Source organism: Pocillopora verrucosa, chromosome 11, assembly GCF_036669915.1.
Source record: "Pocillopora verrucosa isolate sample1 chromosome 11, ASM3666991v2, whole genome shotgun sequence".
Taxonomy (NCBI): Eukaryota; Metazoa; Cnidaria; class Anthozoa; order Scleractinia; family Pocilloporidae; genus Pocillopora; species Pocillopora verrucosa.
Window position 1 is genome coordinate 5693045 of NC_089322.1, and position 27294 is coordinate 5720338.

Sequence of the window (27294 nt, forward strand, 5' to 3'; positions counted from 1 at the left end):
CCTGATGAGGCAGATACTTTGTTCGAAAGGGCGAGACTTAGAAGGAAGAATGTGCTGAGAAGTTTAAAATCCTTTCCGCTTTCGTCCATAGTTGTGTTCCCCTAGGGTATAACGAGACCAAAACTTAGCAATTTTAATGTTTACAACCGACTGATGGCTGTATTCATATTCCCGGATGTTGTGCCACGCAAGAATCAAAAGGGTGAGGGGGAGTTGGGTAAGAATGAATTGGCTTAGTGTAGTGCGTGCGGGGCCTAGTCTCGTACCTAAGCCTTACACGGCCGAGCGGTTGTAAACAGTTACACGGCAAGATCTGGGAGCAACTCCTAGGAGAGTTCCCGGTAAGAAAGTTACAAGAAAGGTGCTTTGAAACTTAAAAATTACTTATGACCAATTTAAATTGAGTCTTTTGTACTAAAATATTATATTGGAGAAATAAATCAATTACCTGCTAAAACTCCAAAGGCACCCTGTATCTTGTGAGAGCATGATATTGAGTTCCTCTCAACCATCATCTGACCATTGTTGCTGTTTACAGATGACTTACAAGGGGCTTATTTTTCCAGAAGTTTCCCGCTGAAGATTTTACTGACCGAATTAAACTCAGAAAAAGAAATCTCAAAAGAAAATCAGTGATAACATAAATATAAATATTGACCTTTCATTCATAAGACCATTCTCAGTATGAAAAATGTTAGCAAATGTTAGATACGTTTCCACGAAGGTCACTAGAGAAGTCACTAGAGAGTCACTAGAAATAAATATTAAGTCCCCTTTACATGCAAACAAGATGCAGTCAGCTATAACTGTTAAGGTAAAACTTAAGTTAAAGGGAAAAGAGAGGCTTACCTCTTGCAAAAAAATCGAGGGAAGATATGATTGAGGGATATAAGAACCACTAGGATAGGCTCGATTGAGAGGCACTTTAAATATTAACTCGGAAGAGAAAAAAGCCGAAGAGAAAACAAAGGGAGGAATGGTGAATGTATCGTCACTGGGTCAAAGATACTTGGAACAGGAACAGGAACAACACCACCAACATAGACGATCATTATCAATTTGTCTTTAGTGATGATCGCATGACAAAAGATCCATGCATCTCTCTCTTTGAGATGCCTAAGAATGATTGCGTTCCATACTAAAAATACTGCGCTGTTATTAGATCAATCATCGCGATCCACAAACTTGGCACAGCAGAAAAAGTTGATAGATGATCTTGTATCGATCCAAAATCGCCTATAAATTTGTATACTAAGAAGGTGAGTCGTTTCATTCATCTGTAGATGCAAGAGAGACGGCGTGGCCATCCATTCTAACACGTCAATGATTTCTGACCGCCTGACCGTTGTCACCCACAGTCATGGTGAACCAAGAAATAACTGATTATTGAAGATCTTAGAATCATCAGTGATCCAAGACTTTCATCAAATTAAGACGAGGTCAAAATTTGCGATTAAACCACATTAATTCTAAGAAAGATGGTTTTTGCCTTGTCACGCGCGTGTGACAGAAAAAATTCTGACCTCCCATGAAGAATCGTACCCGCAGTGAACTTCAGATTCCGCACTAGGACGCCTTACCACTTGGTCACTATGGTGATGATCGTTTCAATTTTATGATGCAAAGTGACTAGAAATTCACACCAGTGCATTCAAAATCTTTTCCATTTCAAACTCCATTTTCCATGCATCTCCTTACTGATGAACCTTGAGTCGACTGATTCATGCACAGATACATAGGATCAGCCGACATAAGCAATACAGAATAGTAACACAACGATGTTAGATCGAGTACTGCGATCTAAAATCACTGCAAATGATAAGACTATCGACGATCTTGTATCGACTAATGATCCAAGATCGTCAAGTTATCATGTGCGATTCACAATCGTGCATCGATCGCTTCAGGTACAGATAAATTTGATGAACCACGCAGCCATAGCAAAGAATGTTACGAAAATGCCAGACTAAGACCACTGACGATCTTGTATCGACTCGTGATCTATGATCGTCAAATTAATGCGTCTTTCAATTCCACGTCGATTGATTCTTACGAAATGGACCGTGTAGCCATAAAAAAGGAATACGCAACGATATTAGATCGACTGTAGCGATCAACTATGATTGCGAATCCCAGTCATAAGACTATCGACGATCTTTCATCGACTCGTGATCTAATATCGTCAATTTTTTTACATGGTGCGATCGTATGTCGATTGACCAATCCATGTAGGGATATATTAAATCAACTTCAAAGTCATAATAAAGTCTGCTGCAACAATTTAGATCAACTACGGATCTGAAATGATTGCGAGCATAAGTACTGTGGACGAACCTGTATCGACTGGCGATCCAGATGGTCAAGTTATTATATAGCGTTTAACGATGGTACATCAATGATCGATGAATTATCGATCTGTAAGATGGACTGCATAAACATAACAAAAAGTTGCTGCAACTTTGTGCGAACCATAAAAAAATTTCGATGGCCTTGAATTGTTTAATTATCAAGATCGCCAATCGAATAAGTGGGCGGGATTCTCGAATGGCAATTATGATTATTTTAAGTTTTCATGATTCAGAGTTTTGCCAGATCTCTTATACCTGTACACTCAAGGTCTGTTCCAGTCCAGTTTCCATTTTCCGTACATCTCCTTCCTGTTGAACCAGTCGCTACAGATCCTTCTTTACAAGAGAAGCGGCATTCTGTGTCATATAACATCTCCGTCGTATTAGTGTTACATCCCAAGAATACACCGTTGGTCGGTAATGATAACATTGGGCAGGTAACAACTAAACAAAACACAAAAATTCATCATGACACCTTTTTTATTAGTATCAGAGGCGGAGATGTGGTTGTTTTCAAACGCCTTGGTGAATGTGTCCAAAAAGTTTCACGCTAGGGATTTGAAAGGATCTAAAATTAGGATTCGAGCCTTTGTTTGGTTGGATTTTTTAGTTCTGATTTTCAAAGGATAAGTTCAATTTTGTGTAAGCTTACCATCACATCGAGGTTGCGTGCCGGTCCATGATCCATCGTTATTGCACCACATGATTTCTGAGCCAATCAAGTTGAAGCCTCGTTCGCAGGTAAAGTGACAACCGTTGCCTGGCAACCGGTTGCAAGAACCGTTCGTTCTTACATTGGGAGGAAGTTGAAGAGACTCACATATTATCCCTAGAGATTGAAAGCGATAAAGAAAAGCAGTCTTATATATCTCTCTCTGGGTTGGATGTTTAAGTAGAGGCTCTTCACAGAACATTAAGCGTCTCTCCATCCAGACGTATTGGACCTCTTTTTTTCCTGGGCAAAGTGAGTATCGTTCAATATATTCCTTAACAAAAGCCATTGCGTCTGGAAACAAAATCGTTTCTAGAATATTTTTTTAACTTACTCTCGCAATAAAACTCTTCTCCACCGCTCCAGAGCCCGTCGTCTTGGCATTTTCTCAAGCTAGAGCCAATGAGTTTATAGCCCTCAATGCAGGAGAACTGACATTCTGTGTTATAAGGATATTCTGCTGTATTCCCAGTGCATCCATGTCGAACACTATTGGCTGGTGGCAACGGAGTAGGGCACATCACAACTGAAAAAGGTAAAATTAATTCCAATACTGTTTTAGAGGAAATACTTTGCAGCTATTTAATTTATTTCTTTTCTTTTGAGAATTATGGGCGAACAGCGTAAGGAGTGCCCTTAAATTTACCTATGGAACTATCACACTTTTTTCAATGAGAATGTCAACAGCACAAGAATATCTTCGGTATCCTACAACATTTTCATCCCTGGTAATTATCTTCTCTTTCGTGTCTGTTCTAAAGAAAAAATGTAAAGCGTTGCATTTCAAGCGCCGCTAAGATATGGGACGTACTTTGACAGACAAACTCATCACCACTCCAAGTTCTATTTTCTTGACATCTTCTTATTTGAGAACCAGATCCTACATAGCCATTATTGCACTCAAACTGACAGACTGTATCATAAAACTCAGTTGCATTCCCTGAACATCCAAGTCTTGTTCCGTTTGTTGGTGAAGGCAATCCTGGGCACGTGATTCCTGCAATAAACACAAACAACTGAATTAGTTGCCAAAGTATTTTAATTGTGAATTTTTCGACGTAATTTTCACTTTCAAATGTCGGTAAAGAGTTGTTCATTCCTGTAACATTGACTAAAACATTTCTAGTACTTCAACAGACTCAAAGGAAGCCTTGAAATATGTGCCTGTGTAGAAAAAACTGTATCCTGTATCTAAAAGGTCGCTTAATTAAGGTCGATTATCTCCTATTTCGTGTCTTTTCTAAAGAAAACATGTAAAGTGTTACATTACAAGCGCCGCTAAGATATGGGACGTACTTTGACAGACAAACTCTTCACCACTCCAAGTTTTATTCTCTTGACATCTTCTTATTTGAGAACCAGATCCTACATAGCCATTATTGCACTTAAACTGACAGACTGTATCATAAAACTCAGTTGCATTCCCTGAACATCCAAGTCTTGTTCCGTTTGTTGGTGAAGGCAATCCTGGGCACGTGATTCCTTTAATAAACACAAACAAATGAATTATTTGACAAAGTATTTAAATTGTAAACGTTTCGACGTAATTTTCACTTTCAAATGTCGGTAAAGAGTTTTTCATTTCTGTAATACTGACTAAAACATTACTAGTGCTTCAACAGACTCGAAGGAAACTTAAAACTGAAAAAATGCGCCTAACAAGTATCTTGGTGGCAAGGGCTCGAATCACATCGATCTTCAACTTTTTTTTAACTCCTTCCCCAGACCATTTTTTTTTTTTATCGCAACTCACTTGCGAGGATTATTTCGAGTAAAAACTGTATCTAAAAGGTCGCTTAAGTGCAGAAAAGCCAGTTTAGGTATTACTCAGCCATAAGTTCCGTTACTATCCCTCTTGTGGCAAGGTAGGGCGATCAATTTGCCTGTACCACGGATGTCTAAATGTAATATTTCTGATGCATAGACTCAATGATTCGTAACAGAATTTACGTGTAAGCCTTTTCCACTGGCACTTTTCAATTTAAGCAACTGAAATCACCACAGTGTAGAGAGTTTAAACAATGCCGGCAGGCATTAAACTTCAGGCTGCCTTCTATGTCAAAGACATTAGCTCTCGGTGTCACACTCAAAACTAAGTCAATCAGGTGATAGCCTCCCTGTCCACTACCTCTCCACGTACATAAATCACTCTGAAGTTTTGCTGCTGTTTTACAAACCTGATATCTGCCGATAGCTGTCATATGCCACGAGTCCATAAGCATTTCCGCGGGACAATGATATAATGCTTACAACAGTTCCATTGAAGACATCAAATTTGTAAATCCAATTTTCTTTCCACCCAGTGATGAATAAATAAGGGGAGATGAAGGAAAGTGAATAGAAGTCTAAACCATTTTGCTGAAAGAGTAAAGTTCTGTTGTTCCCATTGTAATCAACGGATTCAATTGCGCCTCTGGACTCGTCCACCCAGTAAACAAGTTTGTTTCGTCGATCAAGAGTGATACCACTTGGCCAAGTAAGATTTGACGTTACTATAGCAAAACGTTGGGTTCCATCTAAGTTTGATTTCTCGACTTTCGAGGCGTTTCCCCATGCATTCCAAAACATCAATCTGTAGAAGAAAGCACTAAGTTCATGACTGGTTTAGTTTTCTTGCTGTTTCCTTTCTAGAATTCCTTTGTAATTTGCATATTTGAGTATTCCCTCAAAGCAGGTTTATATAAAATGCAAAAGGAGAGTCAACTATTGACTCTTTGCCACGAGTTTGTAACATTCGGAAACAAAGCATATGCACATATACAAATATTTATATATACACTCAATCGTTTTCAAAAAAACGTTGCAATTTGAACAATTATGTCAAATATACATAGACCTTTTCTTTCCTCATCAAAAAGGTGATGGACAATATGATGGACAATGCCTTTATGTAATTTTGACAGCAGCTATTGTACTTTCCTTTTGAAAAATTGTCCCTTTGATTTATTCTGTCACCACATTTTTAATGCAAAAAGAAAGGGAGAAAGTATTTCATAGATATTTAAACTGCAACATTTTTTAAACGGGTACATACATATAGGAAAAAAACTAAATTATACATGGTAGATATCTTATTGTTGTCCTACGCTGGCCTTTTTCAGCTAGTCGTTAGAACAACAAGGAAAGAGGAACTCGAGTAAATTTTTCAGAAAGTAAAGATAAAAAAGACAAAAGAAAAAAATCAACAACAACAACAGGGAAAACACAAGAACAAAAACTTATGTTTCCAAAGTCGTTTGAATAACCTTTCATACTAAACCATGTATAGTAAAATGACGTTTGGTACGGCGAAAAAAATCTGAATAAAGAACGGTGATATCACCGCCGTACCAGAGAACACAGAAGAGTAAATATCTCAAGTAAAAAAACGCTAAGCTGTTCATAAGCGTAGAAAAATATTTAGCCGGGAGAATAAACACAGTAGCTTCCATTTGGTGCGAAAATCTGCTAGCATATTTGTCCTCGGAAATCATGTGTTCCTCGTAACTCACAGCTTTTATCGAGTTTCGCCCTCGGAAAACTGTACGCATCTCGGAACAGATAATGTCCGCGGACAAAAGAAAAAATTATCATGGGTGACAGGGATAAGTCCTCTCAGTTGATATTCTCTCGCCGCGGACAAATAATCGAGGATATTTTTACGCCAAACAGAGGCTATTGTTTATTCATTTCAGGGTTATATTTACCCCTCGTGTGGGTCGAGAGCAATTCCTGTAGGCGTGTCAAGATCTGAAGAAATGACCATACGCCTATTTCTTCCCTCAAAGTCAGATACCCATATCGTATCATTTGTTAAATCAGTCCCATACAACTGTAATGAGTTCCAATCCACAGCTAGTCCGTAATATTCTTCTGGGCCATTGTAGATAACTTTTATCTCTGTTCCATCCATATTTGAACGCTTAATGCTCTTTTCCACTCTGTCGGTCCAAAATATAAAGCCACGCTTGTTGTAGTCATTGTAATAGTAGTCTAAAGCTGAAGCGTATGATGAATTGGGAATGACCACAAAACTCGAACTGGTGTCGTAGGTCAAAGCCAAAATGCGATCAGGAGTGGTAACCAAAAGACAAAGAGAGTTGCATGGAAAAGGAATTTCTAAAAAAACAAAACATCACAAAATGAGATTAAAAAAAACCTGATCAAATTTCTTTTTAAGAAACTCGAGGCAGTCATTCAAGGAAATTGGTTAAAAATGGAATATAATTATTTGATCATCAGAAGCAATCGACGAGTAGCATTTATGTGAACTTTATATCTTTCTGTGAATTTCTATCTTTTGTCCCAATTTTACTATGAAGAAGTATGTTTCTAGTACCACTATTTTAGCTGTTATCCTCTCCATTAGATCTTTTTCATTGCGGCCTCTGTGTTCAATTTGAGAGCACGTTTGAGATCAATTTTTGCACAACGGTTTCGGAAGCATAACTTTCCTTATATCGATATTTAGAGGTATAGATTAGATGCAGAATTTTAGTGTCGATCGATCTGATGGTCGATTGCTTTTTTCAAACATTGTTTCCTATCGCTTTACTCTTCTGGGTAAAACGGGAAATCAATGCAGGCACAGCCATTCCTACCCACTCCTTCCTACTCTGGTGCTCCATCCGAGTCAGCGGCACAGAAAACCGTGGGGATAAATAAAGACGTAAAAACATGGCCAATTCTTCGGTTATTATGTAAAACAAGTTCGTTTTCCTTTTAAGGCTATTTAATTTGTAACGTGTTTTTTTAGCGCATTTATGGCGATTTTGTTTCAATCGTCGTTACACGGCTTATGATATTTTGGAATACTATATGCATTCATAAAATTCCTAACTATGTTGGCTCGACCTGTAAATCTGTTTACTGCGACGCAAAAAAATGTTTAAATTTGCTTTTGTACATTCTCGCTTTGTTAATGAATTTATCCTCTTTCTTAACAAGGGCAATTTGCTCGGCAATCAGTAGAAATTGGATTGCTTTTTCTTAAGACTCTACCCGGCTTTCATGCCGTAAAATTCCATACAAGAGACCCCCAGAAATGCGGCCCACTATAATTCCACGAATATTTGCTAACCCTGTAAGCAGCTGCCCTTCCAAACATATTCTTCATTTAATATCAACCCACAACGCAATCACATTACATCCAATAACAGAAACAACTCGTTAGGTTTGTCTTTAAATGTTGAGATCTTCAAATCCGAAAAGCACAACTTTACTTTGAAATAGGTACGGTTGCACGAGCGCACATAATTACTTTTGACGTCATTGGTATCGGATTAGGTCGATCTTAATTTAAATTCATTTCGCCAACGTGTAAACAAATTGTATTTATGTTCTCATAACTAAACTGATCAACTGGCGTTCTTTAAATATGTAGACATATGTTTCCTTAAGTAAACTGTAGTTTGACTGACATAAAACACAAACAACTGAATTAGTTACCAAAGTAATTTTCACTTTCAAAGGTCAGTAAAGAGTTGTTCGTTCCTCTATTACTAACTAAAACATTATTACTGCTTCAACAGACTCGAAGGAAACCTCGAAAAATGCGCCTGTATAGTAAAAACTGTGTCTAAAAAGGTCGCTTAAGGTCGATTATCTCCTATTTCGCGCCTTTTCTAAAGAGAAAATGTAAAGTTTTACATTTTAAGCGCCATTAAGATATGGGACGTACTTTGACAGACAAACTCTTCACCACTCCAAGTTTTATTCTCTTGACATCTTCTTATTTGAGAACCAGATCCTACATAGCCATTATTGCACTCAAACTGACAGACTGTATCATAAAACTCAGTTGCATTCCCTGAACATCCAAGTCTTGTTCCGTTTGTTGGTGAAGGCAATCCTGGGCACGTGATTCCTACAATGAACACAAACAACCGAGTTAGTTGTCAAAGAATTTTAATTGTAAATGTTTCGACGTAATTTTTACTTTCAAATGTCGGTAAAGAGTAGTTCATTCCTGTAATACTAAAACATTTTTAGTGCTTCAACAGACTCGAAATAAACCTCGAAAAATGCGCCTGCATAGTAAGAACTGTATCTAAAAGATCGCTTAAGTGCAGAAAAGCCAGTTAAGGTATTACTCAGCTATAAGTTCCGTTGCCATCCCATCCCTCGACGCCATTACGTCTAAAAACAAAATAGCTACAATTAATTTATCAAACTTACTCTCGCAATAAAATTCCCCTCCTCCGCTCCAGAGCCCGTTGTCTTCGCATTTTCTCAAGCTAGAGCCAATCAGTTTATAGCCCTCAATGCAGGAGAACTGACACTCTGTGTTATAAGGGTATTCTGTTGCATTCCCAGTGCATCCCTGTCGAACACTGTTGGCTGGTGGCAACGGAGTAGGGCACATCACAACTGAAAAAGGTAAAATTAATTCTCATCCTGTTTTGGAGGTAATACTTTACAGTTATTGAATTAATTTTTTTTCTTTTGAGAATTATGGGCGAACACCACAAGGAGTGCCCTTTTACCTATGGAAATATCACACTTTTTCAATGAAAATGCTAACAGTAGAAGAATATCTTCGGTATCCTACATCATCTTCATCCCTAGTGATTATTATCTTCTCTTTCGTGTCTGTTCTAAAGAAAAACTGTACTGTTACATTTCAAGCACCACTAAGATATGGGACGTACTTTGACAGACAAACTCATCACCACTCCAAGTTTTATTCTCTTGACATCTTCTTATTTGAGAACCAGATCCTACATAGCCATTATTGCACCTAAACCGACAGACTGTATCATAAAACTCAGTTGCATTCCCTGAACATCCAAGTCTTGTTCCGTTTGTTGGTGAAGGCAATCCTGGGCACGTGATTCCTGCAATAAACACAAACAACTGAATTAGTTGCCAAAGTATTTTAATTGTGAATTTTTCGACGTAATTTTCACTTTCAAATGTCGGTAAAGAGTTGTTCATTCCTGTAACATTGACTAAAACATTTCTAGTACTTCAACAGACTCAAAGGAAGCCTTGAAATATGTGCCTGTATGGTAAAAACTGTATCTAAAAGGTTTGCTTTGTTTGGGCACGTGATTCCTGCAATACACACAAACACTGAGTTAGTTACCAAAGTATTTTAATTGTGAACGCTTTGACGTAATTTTCATTTTCAAATGTGGGTAAAGAGTTGTTTATTCCTATAATACTGACTAAAACATTATTAATGCTTCAACAGACTCGAAGGAAACTTCGAAAAATGCGCCTGTATAGTAAAAACTGTATCTAAAAGGTCGCTTAAGTGTAGAAAAGCCAGTTTAGGTATTACTCAGCCATATGTTCCGTTGCCATCCCTTTTGTACCAAGGGTAGGGCGATCAGTTAGGCTGTACGACGGATGTCTAAATGTAATATTTCTGATGCATAGACTCAATGATTCGTAACAGAATTTACGTGTACGCCCTTTCCACTGGAACTTTTCCATTTAAGCAACGGAAATCACCACAGAGTAGAGAGTTTAAACAATGCCGCAGACTTTAAACTTCAGGCTGCCTTCTATGTCAAAAACATTAGCTCTCAGTGTCACACTCAAAACTAAGTCACTGTCCACTACCTCTCCACGCACATGAATCACTCTGAAGTTTTGCTGCTGTTTTACAAACCTGATATCTGCCGGTAGCTGTCATATGCCACGAGTCCATAAGCTCCTCCGCGGGACAATAATAAAACGCCTACAACAGTTCCATTGAAGACATCAAATTTTAAAATCCCATTTGTGTTCCACCCAGTGGTAAATAAATAAGGGGAGATGAAGGAAACTGAGTAAAAGTTTAAACCAATTTGCTGAAAGAGTAAAGTTCTGTTGTTCCCATTATAATCAACGGATTCGATTGCACCACTGTACTCATTCACCCAGTAAACAAGTTTGTTTCGTCGATCAAGAGTGATACCACTTGGCCCAGTATGATTTGACGTTACCATAACAAAACGTTGAGTTCCATCTAAGTTTGATTTCTCGACTTTCGGGGTGTCTCCCCATGCATTCCAAAACATCAATCTGTAGAAGAAAGCACTAAGTTCATTACTGGTTGAGTTTTCTTGCTGTTTCCTTTCTAGAACTCCTTTGTAATTTGCATGTTTGAGTATTCCCTCAAAGCAGGTTTATATAAAATGCGAAAGGAGAGTCAACTATTGACTCTTTGCTACGGGTTTGTAACATTCCGAAACAAAGGGTACGTACATATACAAATATATACTCAATCGTTTTCAAAAACGTTGCAATTTGAACATTTATATTAAATATACATAAACCTTTTCTTTTCTCATCAAAAAGGTGATGGACGATGCGGGTATATTTCAGATCGAAGGAACAATACCTTTTTGTTATTTTGACAGCAGCTGTTGTACTTTCCTTTTGAAAAATTGTCCCTTTAATTTATTCTGTCAACACTTTCATAACTACTTTTAAACTGCAACGTTTTTTAAACGGGTACATACGTGTTGAAAAAAAAAAACTAAATTATACATGATAGATATCTTATTATGGCCCTAGGCTGGCCTTTTTCATCTACTCGTTAGAACAACAAGAGAAGAGGAACTCGAGTAAAGTTTTCAGAAAGTAAAGATCAAAAAGAGAAAAGAAAAAAAAAACAACAACAACAGGGAAAACACAAAAACAAAAACTTATGTTTCCAAAGTCGTTTGAATAATCTTTCATACTAAACCATGTATAGTAAAATGACGTTTGGTAAGACAAAAAATCTAAATAAAGAACGGTGACATCACTGCTCTGTCTCGGTCTCATTTTTTTAGTGGTTTGTTCGTTCATTACGTCGTACCAAAGAACACAGAAGAGTAAATATCTCAATCAAAAAAACGCTCAGCTATTCGTAAGCGTAGAAAAAAAAAAAAGCCGGGAGAATGAACGCAGTAGCTTCCATTTGGCGCGAAAATATGCTTGCACATTTGTCCTCGGAAATCATCTGTTCCTCGTTGCTTACAGTTTTTATCGAGTTTCGACCTGGGAAAACTATTCGCATCTCGGAACAAATAATGTCCGCGGACAAGAGAAAAACTTATCATGGGCCACGGTAACAAGTCTTCTCAGTTGATATTCTCTTGCCGCGAACGAATAACCGAGTATATTTTCACGTCAAACGGAGGCTATTGTTTATTCAGTTTGGGGTTATATTTACCCCTCGTGTGGGTCGAGAGCAATTCCTGTAGGCGTGTCAAGATCTGAAATGACTTTACGCCTGTTGCTTCCCTCAAAGTCAGATACCCATATCGTATCATTTGTTAAATCAGTCCCATACAACTGTAATGAGTTCCAATCCACAGCTAGTCCGTAACATTCTTCTGGGCCATTGTAGATAACTTTTATGTTTGTTCCATCCATATTTGAACGCTTAATGCTCTTTTCCACTCTGTCGGTCCAAAATATAAAGCCACGCTTGTTGTAGTCATTGTAGTAGTAGTCTAAAGCTGTAGCGTATGATGAATTGGGAATGACCACAGAACTCGAATTGGTGTCGTAAGTCAAAGCCAAAATGCGATCAGGAGTGGTAACCAAAAGACAAGGAGAGTTGCATGGAAGAGGAATTTCTAAAAAAACAAAACATCACAAAATTAGATTAAAAAAAAACCTGATCAAATTTCTTTTTAAGAAACTCGAGGCAGTCATTCAAGGGAATTGGTTAAAAATGGAATATAATTATTTGATCATCAGAAGCAATCGACGAGTAGCATTTATGTGAACTTGATATCTTTATGTGAATTTCTATCTTTTGTCCCAATTTTACTATGAAGAAGTATGTTTCTAGTACCACTATTTTAGCCGCTATCCTCTCCATTAGATCTTTTTTCATTGTGGCCTGTGTTCAATTCGTGAGCACGTTTGAGATCAATTTTTGCACAAAGACTTCGGAAGTATAACTTACCTTATATCGATATTTAGAGGTATATATATTAGATGCAGAATTTTAGTGTCGATGGATCTGATGGTCGATTGCTTTTTTCAAACATTGTTTCCTATCGATTAGCAGAGCACTCTCACTAAGCGGAAGGAACCAAGAGTATTAAATCTTAAAAGCTTCTTCCTTACTATGCTTCACTATGCTGCTACAACTTCTATGAATGTTGGCTTTTTTCTCAAATTATATTTATATACTAATAACCAAACTAAGTCATTCTAGTGCTCCATCCGAGTTGCCGGCACAGAAAACCGTGGGGATAAATAAAGACGTAAAGACATGGCTAATTCTTCGGTTATTATGTAAAACAAGTTTGTTTTCCTTTTAAGGCTATTTAATTTGTAACTGTTTTTTTGGCGCATGGGCGATTTTGTTTCAATCGTCGTTGCACGGCTTATGATATTTTGGAATACTATATGCATTCATAAAATTCCTAACTATGATGGCTCGACCTGTAAATCTGTTTACTGCGACGCAAAAAAATGTTTAAATTTGCTTTTGTACATTCTCGCTTTGTTAATGAATTTATCCTCTTTCTAAACAAGGGCAATTTGCTCGGCAATCAGTAGAAATTGGATTGCTTTTTCTTAAGACTCTACCCGGCTTTCAAGCCGTAAAATTCCATACCCCTAGAGCGGCCCGCTAAAATTCCACGAATATTTGCTAACCCTGTAAGCAGCTGCCCTTCCAAACATATTGTTTCCTTAATATCAACCCACAACACGATCACATTACATCAAATAACAGAAATAACTCGTTAGGTTTGTCTTTGAATATCGAGATCTTCAAATCGGAAAAGCACAACCTTACTTTGTCATAAGTACGGTTGCACGAGCGCACAGAATTACTTTTGATGTAATTAGCATCGGATTAGATTGATCTTAATTGAAAGTAATTTCGCCAACGTGTAAACAAATTGTATTTATGTTCTCATAACTAAACTAATCAATTGGCGTTGTTTAAATATATAGAAATATGTTTCCTTAAGTGAACTGTAGTTTGACTGACATAAAATTCATCCGTTTTCAACAGAGGATGAACATTTCTGCGTTCGAGTCACAGCAAGCACAACAAGTTTTAAAAAAAAAAAAACAGAGTCTACAGTTTACTTTCTTTTAGTGTTAGTTTGTTCGAAGATAGAGGTTCGTTGTGTGATCAGGTAGTCCATAAGAGAAAGTTTTTCAAGGAACATTTGAAGTCAGGTGATGAGACCCATACTGGAAAGATATCGGAAAGATTTCAGCACAGCCCCATATCGAATACTTCATTATACTTACAATCCATGGATAAAGAAAACAATGGCGAAGACAATAGATCTCCCTTAGGACTACGGCTACGAAAGGCTACATTGGCTACGAAAGGAAATCTGAACGGAGAACATGAAAATTTACCCGAAGAAGCAGACCCCTTGTTTAAACTGGCAAGACTCGAAATGAAGACTGTGCAGGAAAACATAACACTATGTCCGTGTCCTTTGATAATTGCAATCTTTGTGATCTATCCAGGTGAAGCCTTAGTCATGCCCGGGCAATTGAAGGCTACACTCACAATCACGGATATTGAGTCAAGTAAGAAGCAACGGGAGAACTGACAATAGAGATCGCAAGGCCATAGTCTTGGTCACAACTAGAGGTACTCGGATTCGAATTTTAAAGACTGTGAGGGCAAAATTAAAAAGTTGAAATATGGAATTTGGTACATAATTAATAGCCGACAGGAGCTTACCGCAACTTCGATCCACTGCACTAAAAAACAAATTCTTAAAAAAAAAAACAGTGAAGCAGTTCATTTTCGTCGTTGTGGTTTTTGTTCAGTGAGCCCCTTGTTTCTAAAAAAAAACATTGAAGCAGTTCATTTTCATTGTTGTGGTTTTTGTTCAGTGAACCCTTGTACAATAATTGATGACGCTTGTCTACATGAAAATTTGGCTAATTTAGTGGCAACAATAACACAATGCTAAAGAGCATTTGAAAAGAGATTTTTCGAATTTTATCCACAAAGTGAAATCAATATAAAGAACCCCTTCACCTACGTACCTTGCTATCTTGTTATTTCCGTTGAAGCAAATAAGAAAAAAAAATTGCAATTAAAAAGAGTTCAGCTCCCACACGACTAATTTAAAACACCAATATGGCCGACTGTTTATCGTTTAGAAACCCAATTTAGCTGCCGTCACGTCATGCGAAAACACTCTGAGAAAGGACACAATGTGTAAACTAGAAAGGACCTATTCGGCCTTAATAAAGTTCAGTCGAAAAATCAATTTGGCCCGAAATGACAGTAACGTATCTGGTAGCGTGTTTTTATATTAATTATGCATGGGTAAAAAGCCCTCTGCTGTAATGGTGTTTAGAAACTTCTCAAGCGGAAATGCGGTGGTTATTTAAATTTCACAGTTTTAAAGAATTCAGAGTTTTACCATGTCTACATATATATGATTACATATTCATTTGAATTAAAATATGAACAAATTTGCTAAGTTAAGCCTACACATGATAAAAATGTAATCTGCTATAAAAAACTGTTTGCATCTCTATATTTGCTGAGGTTATGTGCGATTAACTATCTGACAACGATACATTTTTCAGAATTTCTATTGAAATATTTTTCAAACTTCTTCTGAGTATTTTATGTTTGTTATGGAAAGACAAGCGACTTTAAAAATTTCGTTGTTTTCCACTGAGTTTTACTAAACATTCGAACGTTGACTCGAAATTGCAATGTTCTCGACGCTTCGAAAATTCCGCGAGCTTTTGATTTGCCCAAGCTCGGAAATTCGCCCAATGATTTTCATATCTGTCTTTTTTATGCAAAGCAATCTGTGTTACGCTCTTAAAGATTATTATAGAACAAGGAGTTCAGTTGAAACTTATGCTCTTCAAGCAAATTCTTATTCAACCGATTGAAAAGAGTAGAAGTCAAGAGACAAATTTTTGATGAACAATTGAAATCTTTTAACGCTGATAAAATACCAGACTGCTAGCCACAAAATTATCGGATCGCACCCTAAGTCTCTTAACGGGAAAGAAAACTGGAAAGAGAAAATCAGCACTTACCTGATGAGGCAGACACTTTGTTCGAAAGGGCGAGACTTAATAGGAAGACTGTGCTGAGAAGTGTAAAAACCTTGCCACCTCCGTCCATAATTGTGTTCCCCTGGGTATAACGCGGCCAAAGCTTGGTAATTTTAATTTTTGCGACCGACTGTGGGCTGCATTCATATTCCCGGATGTTGTGCCATGCAAGAATCAAAAGGGTGAGGTGGGGGGTAATAATGGAGGGGCTAACTATAGTGAGCGTGAGGCCTAGTCTTGTACCCAGACCTGACACGGCCAAGCGGTGGTAAACAGTTACACGGCAGGATGTGGGAGCACTTCCCAAGAGAGTTCCCGGTAAGAAAGTTACAAGGAAGATGATTTGAAACAACAATTTTTACTTATGACCGATTTTAATTTGGGTCTTTTGTTCTAAAATATTCTATTGGAGAAATAAATCAATTACCTGCTGATACTCCAGAGGCATCCTGTATCTTGTGAGAGCATGATGTTGAGTTCCTCCCAGCCATCATCTGACCATTGTTGTTGTTTACAGAAGACTTACAAGAGGCTTATTTTTCCCAAAGTTTCCCGCAGAAGATCTTACTGACTGTATTGAACTCAGAAAAGGAAATCTCAAAAGAAAATCAGCGATAACATAAATATAAATATTGACCTTCCATTCATGGAAACATTCTCAGAATGAAAAATTTTCAGCAAATGCTAGATATGTTTCCACGTGGGTCACTAAAGAGGTCACTAAAGAGTCACTAGAAATAAAGATTAAGTCCCCTTTACATGCAAACAAGATGCAGCCAGCTAAAACTGTTCAGGTAAAACTTAACCCTTTCACTTCCACAAGTGACTAAGACAGAATTTCTCCTTACAATATCAATACAATATCAAGCAGGCAGGTGATGAGAATAGAGAAGAATGTCAATCATGGGATTATTAGTTGATCCAATACCAAATTCTCTGAACTAACATTATAAGAATTGTATGACAGATAGTAAGGAGAATTGCTAATTAGATCTTGGCAGTGAAAGGGTTAAAGGGAAGTTGAGAGGCTTACCTCTTGTGAAAAAAATCGAGGGAAGATATGATATAGGGATATAGGAACCACAAGGATAGGCTCGATTGAGAGACACTTTAAATATTAACTCGGAAGAGAAAAAAGCCGAAGAGAAAAAAAAAGGGAGAAATGATGAATGTATCGTCACTGAGTCAAAGATACTTGAAGAGTAACGATACCACCAACATAGACGATCAAAATCAATTTGTCTTTAATGATGATCGCATTACGAAAGATCCATGCATCTCTCTCTTTGAGATGCCTAAGAATGATTGCGTTCCATAATAAAAATACTGCGCTGTTATCAGATCAATCATCGCGATCTACAAACTTGGCACAGGAGAAAAAGTTGATAGATGATCTTGTATCGATCCGTGATCCAAGACCGCCTATAAATTTGCATACTAAGAAGGTGAGGCGTTTCATTCATCTATAGATGCAAGAGAGACCGCATGGCCATCGATACTAGCACGTCAATGATTTCTGACCGCCTGACCGTTGTCATCCTCAGTCATGGTGAACCAAGAAATAACTGATTACTGAAGATCTTAAACTCATCAGTGACCCAAGATTTTCATCAAATTCAGAAGAAGGAAAAATTTGCAATTAAACCACATGAATTCTAATAAAGATGGTTTTTGCCTTGTCACGCGCGTGAAGAATCGTACCCGCAGTGAACTTCAGATTCCGCACTACGACGTTCCACCACTTGGTCATAATAGTTATGATGCAAAGTGTCCAGAAATTCACACCAGTGCATTCAAAGTATGTTTCATTCCAAACTCCATTTTCCATACATCTCCTTACTGTTGAACCGTGAGTCGACTGATTCATGCACAGATACATAGGATCAACCGACATAAGCAATACAGAACAATGACACAACGATGTTAGACCGAGTACTGCGATCTAAAATCATCGCGAATGACTATCGACGACTTGTATCGACTAGTGATCCAAGATCGTCAAGTTATTGTGATTTATAATCGTGCATCGTTCGATTCAAGTACAGATGAATTTGATGGACCAAGCAGCCACAACAAAGAATGCTGAGAAAATGTCAGACTAAGACCACTGACGATCTTGTATCGACTCGTGATCTATGATCGTCAAATGAATGCGTCTTACGATCGTGCGTCGATTGATTTATACGAAATGGACCGCGTAGCCATAAAAAAGGAATACGAAACGATGTTAGATCGACTGTAGCGATCAATAATGATTGCAAGTCCCAATCATAAGACTATCGACGACCCTCCATCGACTCGTGATCTAATATCGTCAACTTTCTACATGTTACGATCGTATATCGATTGACCCATCCATGTAGGGATACATAAATCAGCTGCAAAGCCATAATAAAGTCTGCTGCAACAATTTAGATCGATTATGGGGATCTAAAATGATTGCGAGCATAAGTATTGTGAACCAACCTGAATCGACTGGCGATCCACGATGGTCAAGTCATTATAATACGTTTAACGATGGTACATCGATGATCGATGATTTATCGATTTGTAAGATGGACCGCATAAACATAACAAAAAATGCTGCAACGTTGTGCGAACCATAGACAATTTTAGATGACCTTTAATTGTTTAATTATCAAGATCGCCAATCGAATAAGTGAGTAGGATTCTCGAATGACAACTATGATTATTTGAATCTTCATGATTCCAAGTGTTGCCAGATCCTATACCTGTACACTCAAAGTCTGTTCCAGTCCAGGTTCCATTTTGAGCACATCTCCTTCCTGTTGAACCAGTTGCTACAGATCCTTCTTTACAAGAGAAGCTGCATTCTGTGCCATATAACATCTCCGTCGTATTAGTGTTACATCCCAAGAATACACCATGGGTCGGTAATGATAACATTGGGCAGGTAACAACTAAACAAAACAAAAAAAATTCATTATGACGCCTTTTTTATTAGTCTCAGAGGCGGAGATGTGGTTGTTTTCAGACGCCCTGGTAAATTTGTCCAAAAAAGTATCATGTGGAGGATTCGAAAGGGTATAAAATTAAGATTCGAGCCTTTGTTTGGCTGGATTTTTTAGTTCTGATTTGCGAAGGATAAGTTCAATGTCGTGTAAGCTTACCATCACATCGAGGTTGCGTGTCGGTCCATGATCCATCTTTATTACACAGGATTTCTGGGCCAATCAAGTTGAAGCCTCGTTCGCAGGTAAAGTGACAACCGTTGCCTGGCAACCGGTCGCAAGAACCGTTCGTTCTCATATTGGGAGGAAGTTGAAGAAACTCACATACTACGACGCATTTGCATTATTCATACATTGCTTAACAAAAGCGATGCGTCTGAAAACAAAATCGTTTCTACAATATTTTTTTTAACTTACTCTCGCAATAAAATTCCCCTCCTCCGCTCCAGAGCCCGTTGTCTTGACATTTTCTCAAGCTAGAGCCAATGAGTTTATAGCCCTCAATGCAGGAGAATTGACATTCTGTGTTATAAGGGTATTCTGTTGCATTCCCAGTGCATCCATGTCGAACACTATTGGCTGGTGGCATCGGAATAGGGCACATCACAACTGAAATAGGTAAAATTAATTTTCATCCTGTTTTAGGGGAGATACTTTACAGATATTTAATTAACTTTTTTCTTTTGAGAATATTATTCTTCGTGTCTTACATTTTCAAGCATCACTAAGATATGGGACGTACTTTGACAGACAAACTCTTCACCACTCCAAGTTTTATTCTCTTGACATCTTCTTATTTGAGAACCAGACCCTACATAGCCATTATTGCACCCAAACTGACAAACTGTATCATAAAACTCAGTTGCATTCCCTGAACATCCAAGTTTTGTTCCATTTATCGGTGAAAGCAATCCTGGACACGTTATTTCTGCAATAAACGAAAAAAACTTAAATAGCTAATAGACCATGTCTTTAATCGCAGCTCGCCTACGTGGATTATTTTCAGTAACAACTTTATCTTAAAGGTCGCTTAACCGAGGAAAAGCCAGTTTAGGTATTACTCAGCCATAACTTCAAAAGGAAAGACAAAAGAGGCTCCGTAACTTAAAGTGCAGACCGAGAAAACGAGGTTAGTAAGATATTTATTGTATCTCTGGGTTCAAACAGAAGGGAAAGAAATCAAATCAAACAAACTTTTGAATTTAGCGGGCCGTGTAGTAAAATAGTATCCGCTTCATTGACCAATGACTGACTGACCGATTGTATGACTAACTAACTGATAACACTTTTTATAAGAATACCAATAGCACAACAATATCTTCGGTATCCCACATCATTTCCATCTTAAGGGACTATAATGTCTTCTTTCATGTTTGTTCTAGAGAAAAAAAGGTAAAGCGTTACATTTCAAGCATCACCAAGAGATGGGACGTACTTTGACAGACAAACTCTTCACCACTCCAAGTTTTATTGTCTTGACATCTTCTTATATGAGAACCAGATCCTACATAGCCATTGTTGCACCCAAACCGACAAACTGTATCATAAAACTCAGTTGCGTTCCCTGAACATCCAAGTCTTGTTCCATTTGTCGGTGAAGGCAATCCTGGGCACGTTATTTCTGCAATAAACACAAACAACTTAAATAGCTGCTAGAGTATTTTAATCGTTGACGTCTGGAGGTAATTTTCACTTTCAAATGTCGGTAATGAGCTGTTCATTCCTGTGTTACTGACTAAGACAATACTAGTATTTCAACAAACTCGAAGGAAATGTAAAACTGAAAAAATGCGCCTAAAAGTATCTTGGAGGCAAGGACTCGAATCACTTCGATCCTTAACTTTTTCTTATTTTTGCCAGACCATGTCTTTAATGGCAGCTCGCCTACGGGGATTATATTCAGAAGCAACTTTATCTTAAAGGTCGCTTAACCGAAGAAAAGCCAGTTTAGGTATTACTCAGCCATAAGTTCAAAAGGGAAGACAAAAGAGGCTCAGTAACTTACAGTGCAGACCAAGAAAACGAGGTTTGTAAGATATTTATTGTATCTCTGGGTTCAAACAGAAGGGAAAGATATCAAATCAAACAAACTTTTGAATTTAGCGGGCCGTGCCGTGAAATAGTGTCCGCTTCATTGACCAATGACTGACTGACTGACTGTATAACGTACTGACTGATAACACTTTTTATGAAAAGCCAATGGCACAACAATATCATCGGTATCCTACATCATTTCCATCTTAAGGGACTAAAATGTCTTCCTTCGTGATTGTTCTAGATAAAAAAAAAAGCAAAGTGTTACATTTCAAGCATCCCTAAGAGATGGGACGTACTTTGACAGACAAACTCTTCACCACTCCATGTTCTATTTTCTTGACATCTTCTTATTTGAGAACCAGATCCTACATAGCCATTGTTGCACCCAAACCGACAAACTGTATCATAAAACTCAGTTGCGTTCCCTGAACATCCAAGTCTGGTTCCATTTATCGGTGAAGGCAATCCTGGGCACGTTATTTCTGCAATAAACGAAAAAAAACTTAAATAGCTTCTAGAGTATTTTAATCGTTGACGTTTGGAGGTAATTTTCACTTTCAAATGTCGGTAATGAGCTGTTCATTTCTGTGTCACTGACTAAGACAATACTAGTATTTCAACAAACTCGAACGTAATGAAAAACTGAAAAAATGCGCCTAACAGTATCTTTGAGTCAAGGACTCGAATCACTTCGATCCTTAACTTTTTCTAGCTTTTGCCAGACCATGTCTTTACTCGCAGCTCGCCTATGGGGATTATTTTCAGAAACAACTTCATCTTAAAGGTCGCTTAACCGAAGAAAAGCCAATTTAGGTATTACTCAGCCATAAGTTCAAAAGGAAAGGCAAAAGAGGCTCCGTAACCTACAGTGCAGACCGAGAAAACGAGGTTCGTAAGATATTTATTGTATCTCTGGGTTCAAACAGAAGGGAAAAAAATCAAATCAAACAAACTTTTGAATTTAGCGGGCCGGACAGTAAAATAGTGTCCGCTTCATTGACCAATGACTGACTGACTGACTGTCTGACTAACTGACTGATAACACTTTTTATAAGAATACCAATAGCACAACAATATCTTCGGTATCCTACATCATTTCCATCTTAAGGGGCTATAATGTCTTCCTTCGTGATTGCTCTTGAGAAAAAAAGCAAAGTGTTACATTTTAAGCATCACTAAGAGATGGGACGTACTTTGACAGACAAACTCTTCACCACTCCATGTTCTATTTTCTTGACATCTTCTTATTTGAGAACCAGATCCTACATAGCCATTGTTGCACCCAAACCGACAGACTGTATCATAAAACTCAGTTGCGTTCCCTGAACATCCAAGTCTTGTTCCATTTGTCGGTGAAGGCAATCCTGAACACGTGATTGCTGCAATAAACGCAAAAAACTGAATTAGTTGCTAGAGCATTTTAATTGTAAACATTTGGAGGTAACTTTCACTTTCAAATGTCGGTAAAGAGCTTCCAGGTTCCATCCTGGGTTACTGACTAAAACATTACTAGTGCTTCAACAAACTCGAAGGAAACTTAAAACGGAAAAAGTGCACCGAACAAGTATTTTGGTGGCAAGGGCTCGAATCACATCGATCCCTAACTTTTTCTACCTTTTTTCAGACCATGTATTTAATCACAACCAACCTTCGAGCGCTATTTGGCGTGAAAAGGTTATATTAAAGGTCGCTTAACAGCAGAAAAGCCAGTTTAGGTATTACTTGGCCATAAGTTCAAAAGGAAAAAAAAGCATCCGCAATTTACAGTGCGGACCGAGAAAACGAAGCTAGTAAGAGATTTATAATATTTCTGGGTTCAAATGGAAAGAAAAGAAATCAAATCAAGGAAACCTTTGGATTTAGCGGGCCGTGCAAATAAATAATGTCCGCTACATTGAGTAATTAAAGTACACGCACTAACTAAGAGATACAATAAACGGTGTTGACGACTCACTTTGCCGCTGCCAAGAGCTGTCGTACGGTACAATCCCCATGATCTTGTTTAGACCTCCAAAATAATATGTCCCAGCTATCGTTCCATTGGAAATATTCATTTTGAAAACACTCTTGTAATTCCATTCAGATATGAATATATATGGAGAATCGAAAGTTACTCCGAAAAAGTGAAAATCGTTTCTCGCGAAAAGCAACGTTCTGTTGTTGCCATTATAATTAATTGACTCCAGTCTGTTTTTCCCGGCATCAACCCAGAATATGAGCTTGTGTTTCCTATCAAGAGTGATGCCGTTTGGCCATTGAAGGTTTGTGTTTACCAGGGTAGTGCGCTCGGTTCCATTTAATGTTGCTGTTTCTATTTTTGGCGCTGCTCCCCAGTCAGTCCAGAACATGGATCTGTCGATGAAGAAATGATATATCAGTAACAGTTAGGTCATGGTAGTATACGGTTTCCCCATATCAATTAGAACTGCAAGTGAACTAACTCGGGTTGTGGTTGATTGACTTATTGACTGACTGATTTACTATCTAACTGACTGAATGACTGTCTAACTGACAGATTGACTGACCAACTGGTTGATTGACTGACTGTCTGACTGACTAACTGATTGGCTGTCTGACTGACAGATGATTGACTGGCTGATTGGCTGGCAGGATGCCTGCCTGACTGACTGACTAACTAACTGATAGACTCACTGACTGACTGGCTGACTTACTGACTGAAAAACTGACTGTCTGACTGACAGAATGACTGTTTGGATGCTCGCCTGACTGGCTGCCTGACTGTTGACTGCCAGACTGACTGACGAACTATCTAGATGACCCACCCACTTATTGTCTAGCTTGTCTAGCTGGCTGGCTGACTGACCGAGTGACTGTCTCTCTGTCTGTCCGCATGACTAATTGACTGGCGGACTCCATGGATCTCTATCAAACATTATGAGCCAATAGACATCATTAATTTTAATATCCTCATGAACATCAGCTCACCCACGCTCAGGGTCAAGTGCAATTCCTCGAGGCTCATCAAGACCTAAGGAAATTAAGATACGTGTATTTTTGCCCTCAAGGTCTGATACTCGAATGACATCATCTGTCGTGTCAGTCCAGTACAACTGGTATCTCATCCATTCCACAGCAAGCCCGTCACACGTTCCAGTTGTGGAATGAATTATAGTAACATTTGTTCCGTCGATACAAGATCTCTTGATATTTAAGTCTGAAACGTCAGTCCAAAAAATGTACCCCAAGCTGTAATGAACATCAAGGGCTATGACCCTTGATAAACCTGATATTATCTGGGAACTTGTGTTGTTGTCAAAATCCAAGGCCACTATTTCTGACGTTGTTGATACAATGAGGCATGGGGGCTTGCAAGGGACAGTTAACACTAGAAGGGAGAACAACATTTATCAAGATTGGTTGAACTGCAACTAACCTAATCAAGTTCATTTGACTAAAGCTATTCAAATTTCCTTTTATTCATGAGGTTAGTGCGAGCCTTGGGAGTTCCGCGAGGTGAGTTTATTTTGTTTCACATTTTACCGTGACTCGAACATGTCATGTAGTCCGAATGTTAAGCAAACAAACAAATTAAAAACAACCAAACAAAACATCCTGGAGTAATTACGCTAGACCATCAATCGTTGCGTTCAGGGGTGATATTTGGGAGTGGGAGTGGGGTAAGGGCGAGAGAGGGGGAGGTTATTAGAAGGATCTAAGTTAATGCCTGCAAACAGTCCGATTGAGAGCAGTAAGGGTGGGGAGGAGAAGGGGAGGAGTATCAACAGCCAAAGAAATTGACTACCATTCCTATTCCTTGAAAATTAGTGACTTAACGCAGTCATGACGGCGACGCAAACGAGAAACCTGATTGAATTTACAGTTGTGTGAAGACTTTTGCGAGCAGCTCGAAGACTCCGTTTGCGAGATTGTCATTCTCGGACTAAGCAAAATTTGCCTGGTTGTTTTATAGAAGACAACTGGAAAATATGAAAAGATTTCTAGAACGTTTATGAAGAGTATGTCCATCAAATTTTTTTTTTCACTAAATTCTTCCAGCCAACATTGTCCTGATTTGTGTCATGTCCCTTAAATTTCAAGGAAGTTACTAAGTAACCTAATCTTAAATAAATAATGAATAAATTTATCGCTTATACAGCGCTATATACAACAAAAAGATCGATAGCGCTTCACAACGAATATGATAATAATAAATATTTACAAGAATAATGTTAAAAAATTTCTACGAATATAAATAAGTGCTAAATAACAAAGTACGAATAGTGTCAAGAATGATGATAAATTAATTGTAAAATGTAGGATAATCTAAATATTTTTTTAATAATGAGGTCCAAAAATATAAATAAATCCAAAAGCTAACATGAAGAGGACTGTGTGTGCAATTGTCAAAGTAGAAAAATCTTTGCTCAGAGGAGATTGTTGTATTGGCATTAAATCTCTTTATATCTCGCAAAATTTAAACGCACTTACGAACTCTCATTTGTTTGTTTTTTTTAATTCGGTTCCTCTCGTTTATTACTAGAATCGAAAATAAATGAAAAATACTCTGGTCAGCAACGGTTGCTATGAAGATGCGGCCACAAGTTGGGAGGATAGGCAGGAAGTGTTGCGTGACCTTTCAAAAAAACAGGCTGCAAATGTAATTTACCTCCTCGCGTCACTGGGAAGTTTTTTCAAACAGTGATATAACGAAGGAAAGAAAAAAGAAAAGTTTGTGCTTGAAATAACTCAGAACAACGAAGGTTATTCGATAGATTTTCACAACAAGCAAGATAGTCTTCAATGGCTCTGTGAGATTTTTTTTAATGAAACGTGACGTGCGTGACGTTACGTACGTGACGACTCTTATTTGATCTACGCTCGACAATGACGTACTGGTGTCTGTACACATCCTAAGCAGTCGCCTAACCCTCAAATGTACTCACGTAAATAAATATAATAAATAAAGGAATCTGTTAAATACATTTGCGTTGGGTCAAACGAACCTTGGCTGCTACCTAAGTAGCAATTTACTCCATTAATTTTCTTACGTTGGTTTGCCGTGTTTCTATCCGTGGAATGCAAGACATGCGGTGATCCAAACAGCATGCAAATTTCCATACAAAACCTCAGTCGCAAGACTGTTGTATACGTAATGAAAAAATTGCTAAACTTCACTCAAACTTCTATGACTGCTCAACAAATGAATAATTTAAAATGGCCAATACATTCGTCGATTAGAGCTTTATAGAGCAGTCATTAATCCTGTAGGTTTGAGCTTTAGCAGGTGATGTTAATACTTCCTCCTGTCTTTACATGTTTCAGCACGTTTGCCGCGGATTATTTTATTCGTCTCAGAGATCTTGATTCGTTTATTTCTTGTAGTTAATCGGGCTCATTTGTTTTATAAGACAACCGTTCGACCACGCACCTTTAATTCTAAACGCAACCCAGATAACCAAAAGAGAGAATCGTTTGGCACTCATCGACAGTTTTCGCCTTGTATTCCCAAACGTGTGCCAGAACTTACATTAACAAGGACACAACCAAATGAGTAGAAATTTTACTCACCTCCACACGAAATTACTCTGTAGTGTTCTCTTGATAAAAACAAAATAAATATTCCGAACATCTCCAACAAGGCATTGCCGTTTGTTGTCATCATTCGTCTTCGACAAAGAACGAGCTTACACAAAAGCTCGAGTGTACAACCAAATTTTTTAAGTTCTGGTAACAATCAATAGGGGTGAAGTGGAGTGGCGTCTTCCTACTGTGTAGGGTGGGGTGGAGTCCTTACCAGTGTAAGGAGGAATTATGATAAATTGTTAACTTATGTGCTCTAAAATACCATTCTATTCTAATTCTGTCATCCTTCTTGCTTGTGACAAGACTGAAGAATAGGAATTTTATCAGAAATGTGTTCTAAACAGGAGTTGCGAATGCTAATGCAGATATTATCAGATCCGGGTATGACAAAGGGTTGTTGCATTATCTGCCGCTAAATAACCATCCACGTTTACCGACTTGACCTTGGTAAATGTTTAAATAATGATGGAAGGCACTCTAAAAATCCGTTAATATGAAATCTGCCATTAGCCTGGAGTCTTGTCTCAGCTGTAGGAAATTGAAGTGTTCATCAATTTAAAAAAGGATAAATGTTTTAGAAAACACGCTAAGGCCTAGTTCAAACGTCGATCTTTACATGTACCGAACCTAATTGCAATTTGGGTCGACTCGAATAATTAAGAGCGGCAGTTGATTTAAACGTCTATACAAATCTGCCGAT

General features: G+C 38.0%; 1 protein-coding gene across 7 annotated transcripts in view; it reads right to left on the bottom strand.

The window, feature by feature from the left end:
- LOC131795292 (low-density lipoprotein receptor-related protein 4-like) overlaps positions 1-26724 on the bottom strand; it is a 29251-nt gene extending 2527 nt beyond the window's left edge. Inside the window, exons 1-20 of one of the 7 annotated variants that reach the window (XM_066174506.1) lie at positions 26580-26724; positions 23997-24039; positions 23005-23402; positions 22244-22429; positions 21347-21532; positions 20449-20634; positions 19756-19941; positions 12191-12599; positions 10658-11052; positions 9690-9875; positions 9217-9408; positions 8720-8905; positions 6747-7158; positions 5238-5632; positions 4357-4542; positions 3872-4057; positions 3395-3586; positions 3001-3177; positions 449-2792; positions 2-101 (exon numbers count right to left, since the gene is read on the bottom strand). In XM_066174506.1, the coding sequence (XP_066030603.1) occupies positions 2578-2792; positions 3001-3177; positions 3395-3586; positions 3872-4057; positions 4357-4542; positions 5238-5632; positions 6747-7158; positions 8720-8905; positions 9217-9408; positions 9690-9875; positions 10658-11052; positions 12191-12599; positions 19756-19941; positions 20449-20634; positions 21347-21532; positions 22244-22429; positions 23005-23402; positions 23997-24039; positions 26580-26673 (4410 nt within the window). In that variant the 5' untranslated portion in view covers positions 26674-26724 and the 3' untranslated portion in view covers positions 2-101; positions 449-2577. Of the gene's footprint in view, position 1; positions 102-448; positions 2793-3000; positions 3178-3394; positions 3587-3871; positions 4058-4356; positions 4543-5237; positions 5633-6746; positions 7159-8719; positions 8906-9216; positions 9409-9689; positions 9876-10657; positions 11053-12190; positions 12600-19430; positions 19623-19755; positions 19942-20448; positions 20635-21346; positions 21533-22243; positions 22430-23004; positions 23403-23996; positions 24397-26579 lie in introns of all 7 variants that reach the window. The other 6 variants (XM_066174504.1, XM_066174505.1, XM_066174509.1 and 3 more) reach the window with 6 other exon arrangements.
- Positions 26725-27294: the final 570 nt, after the last annotated feature.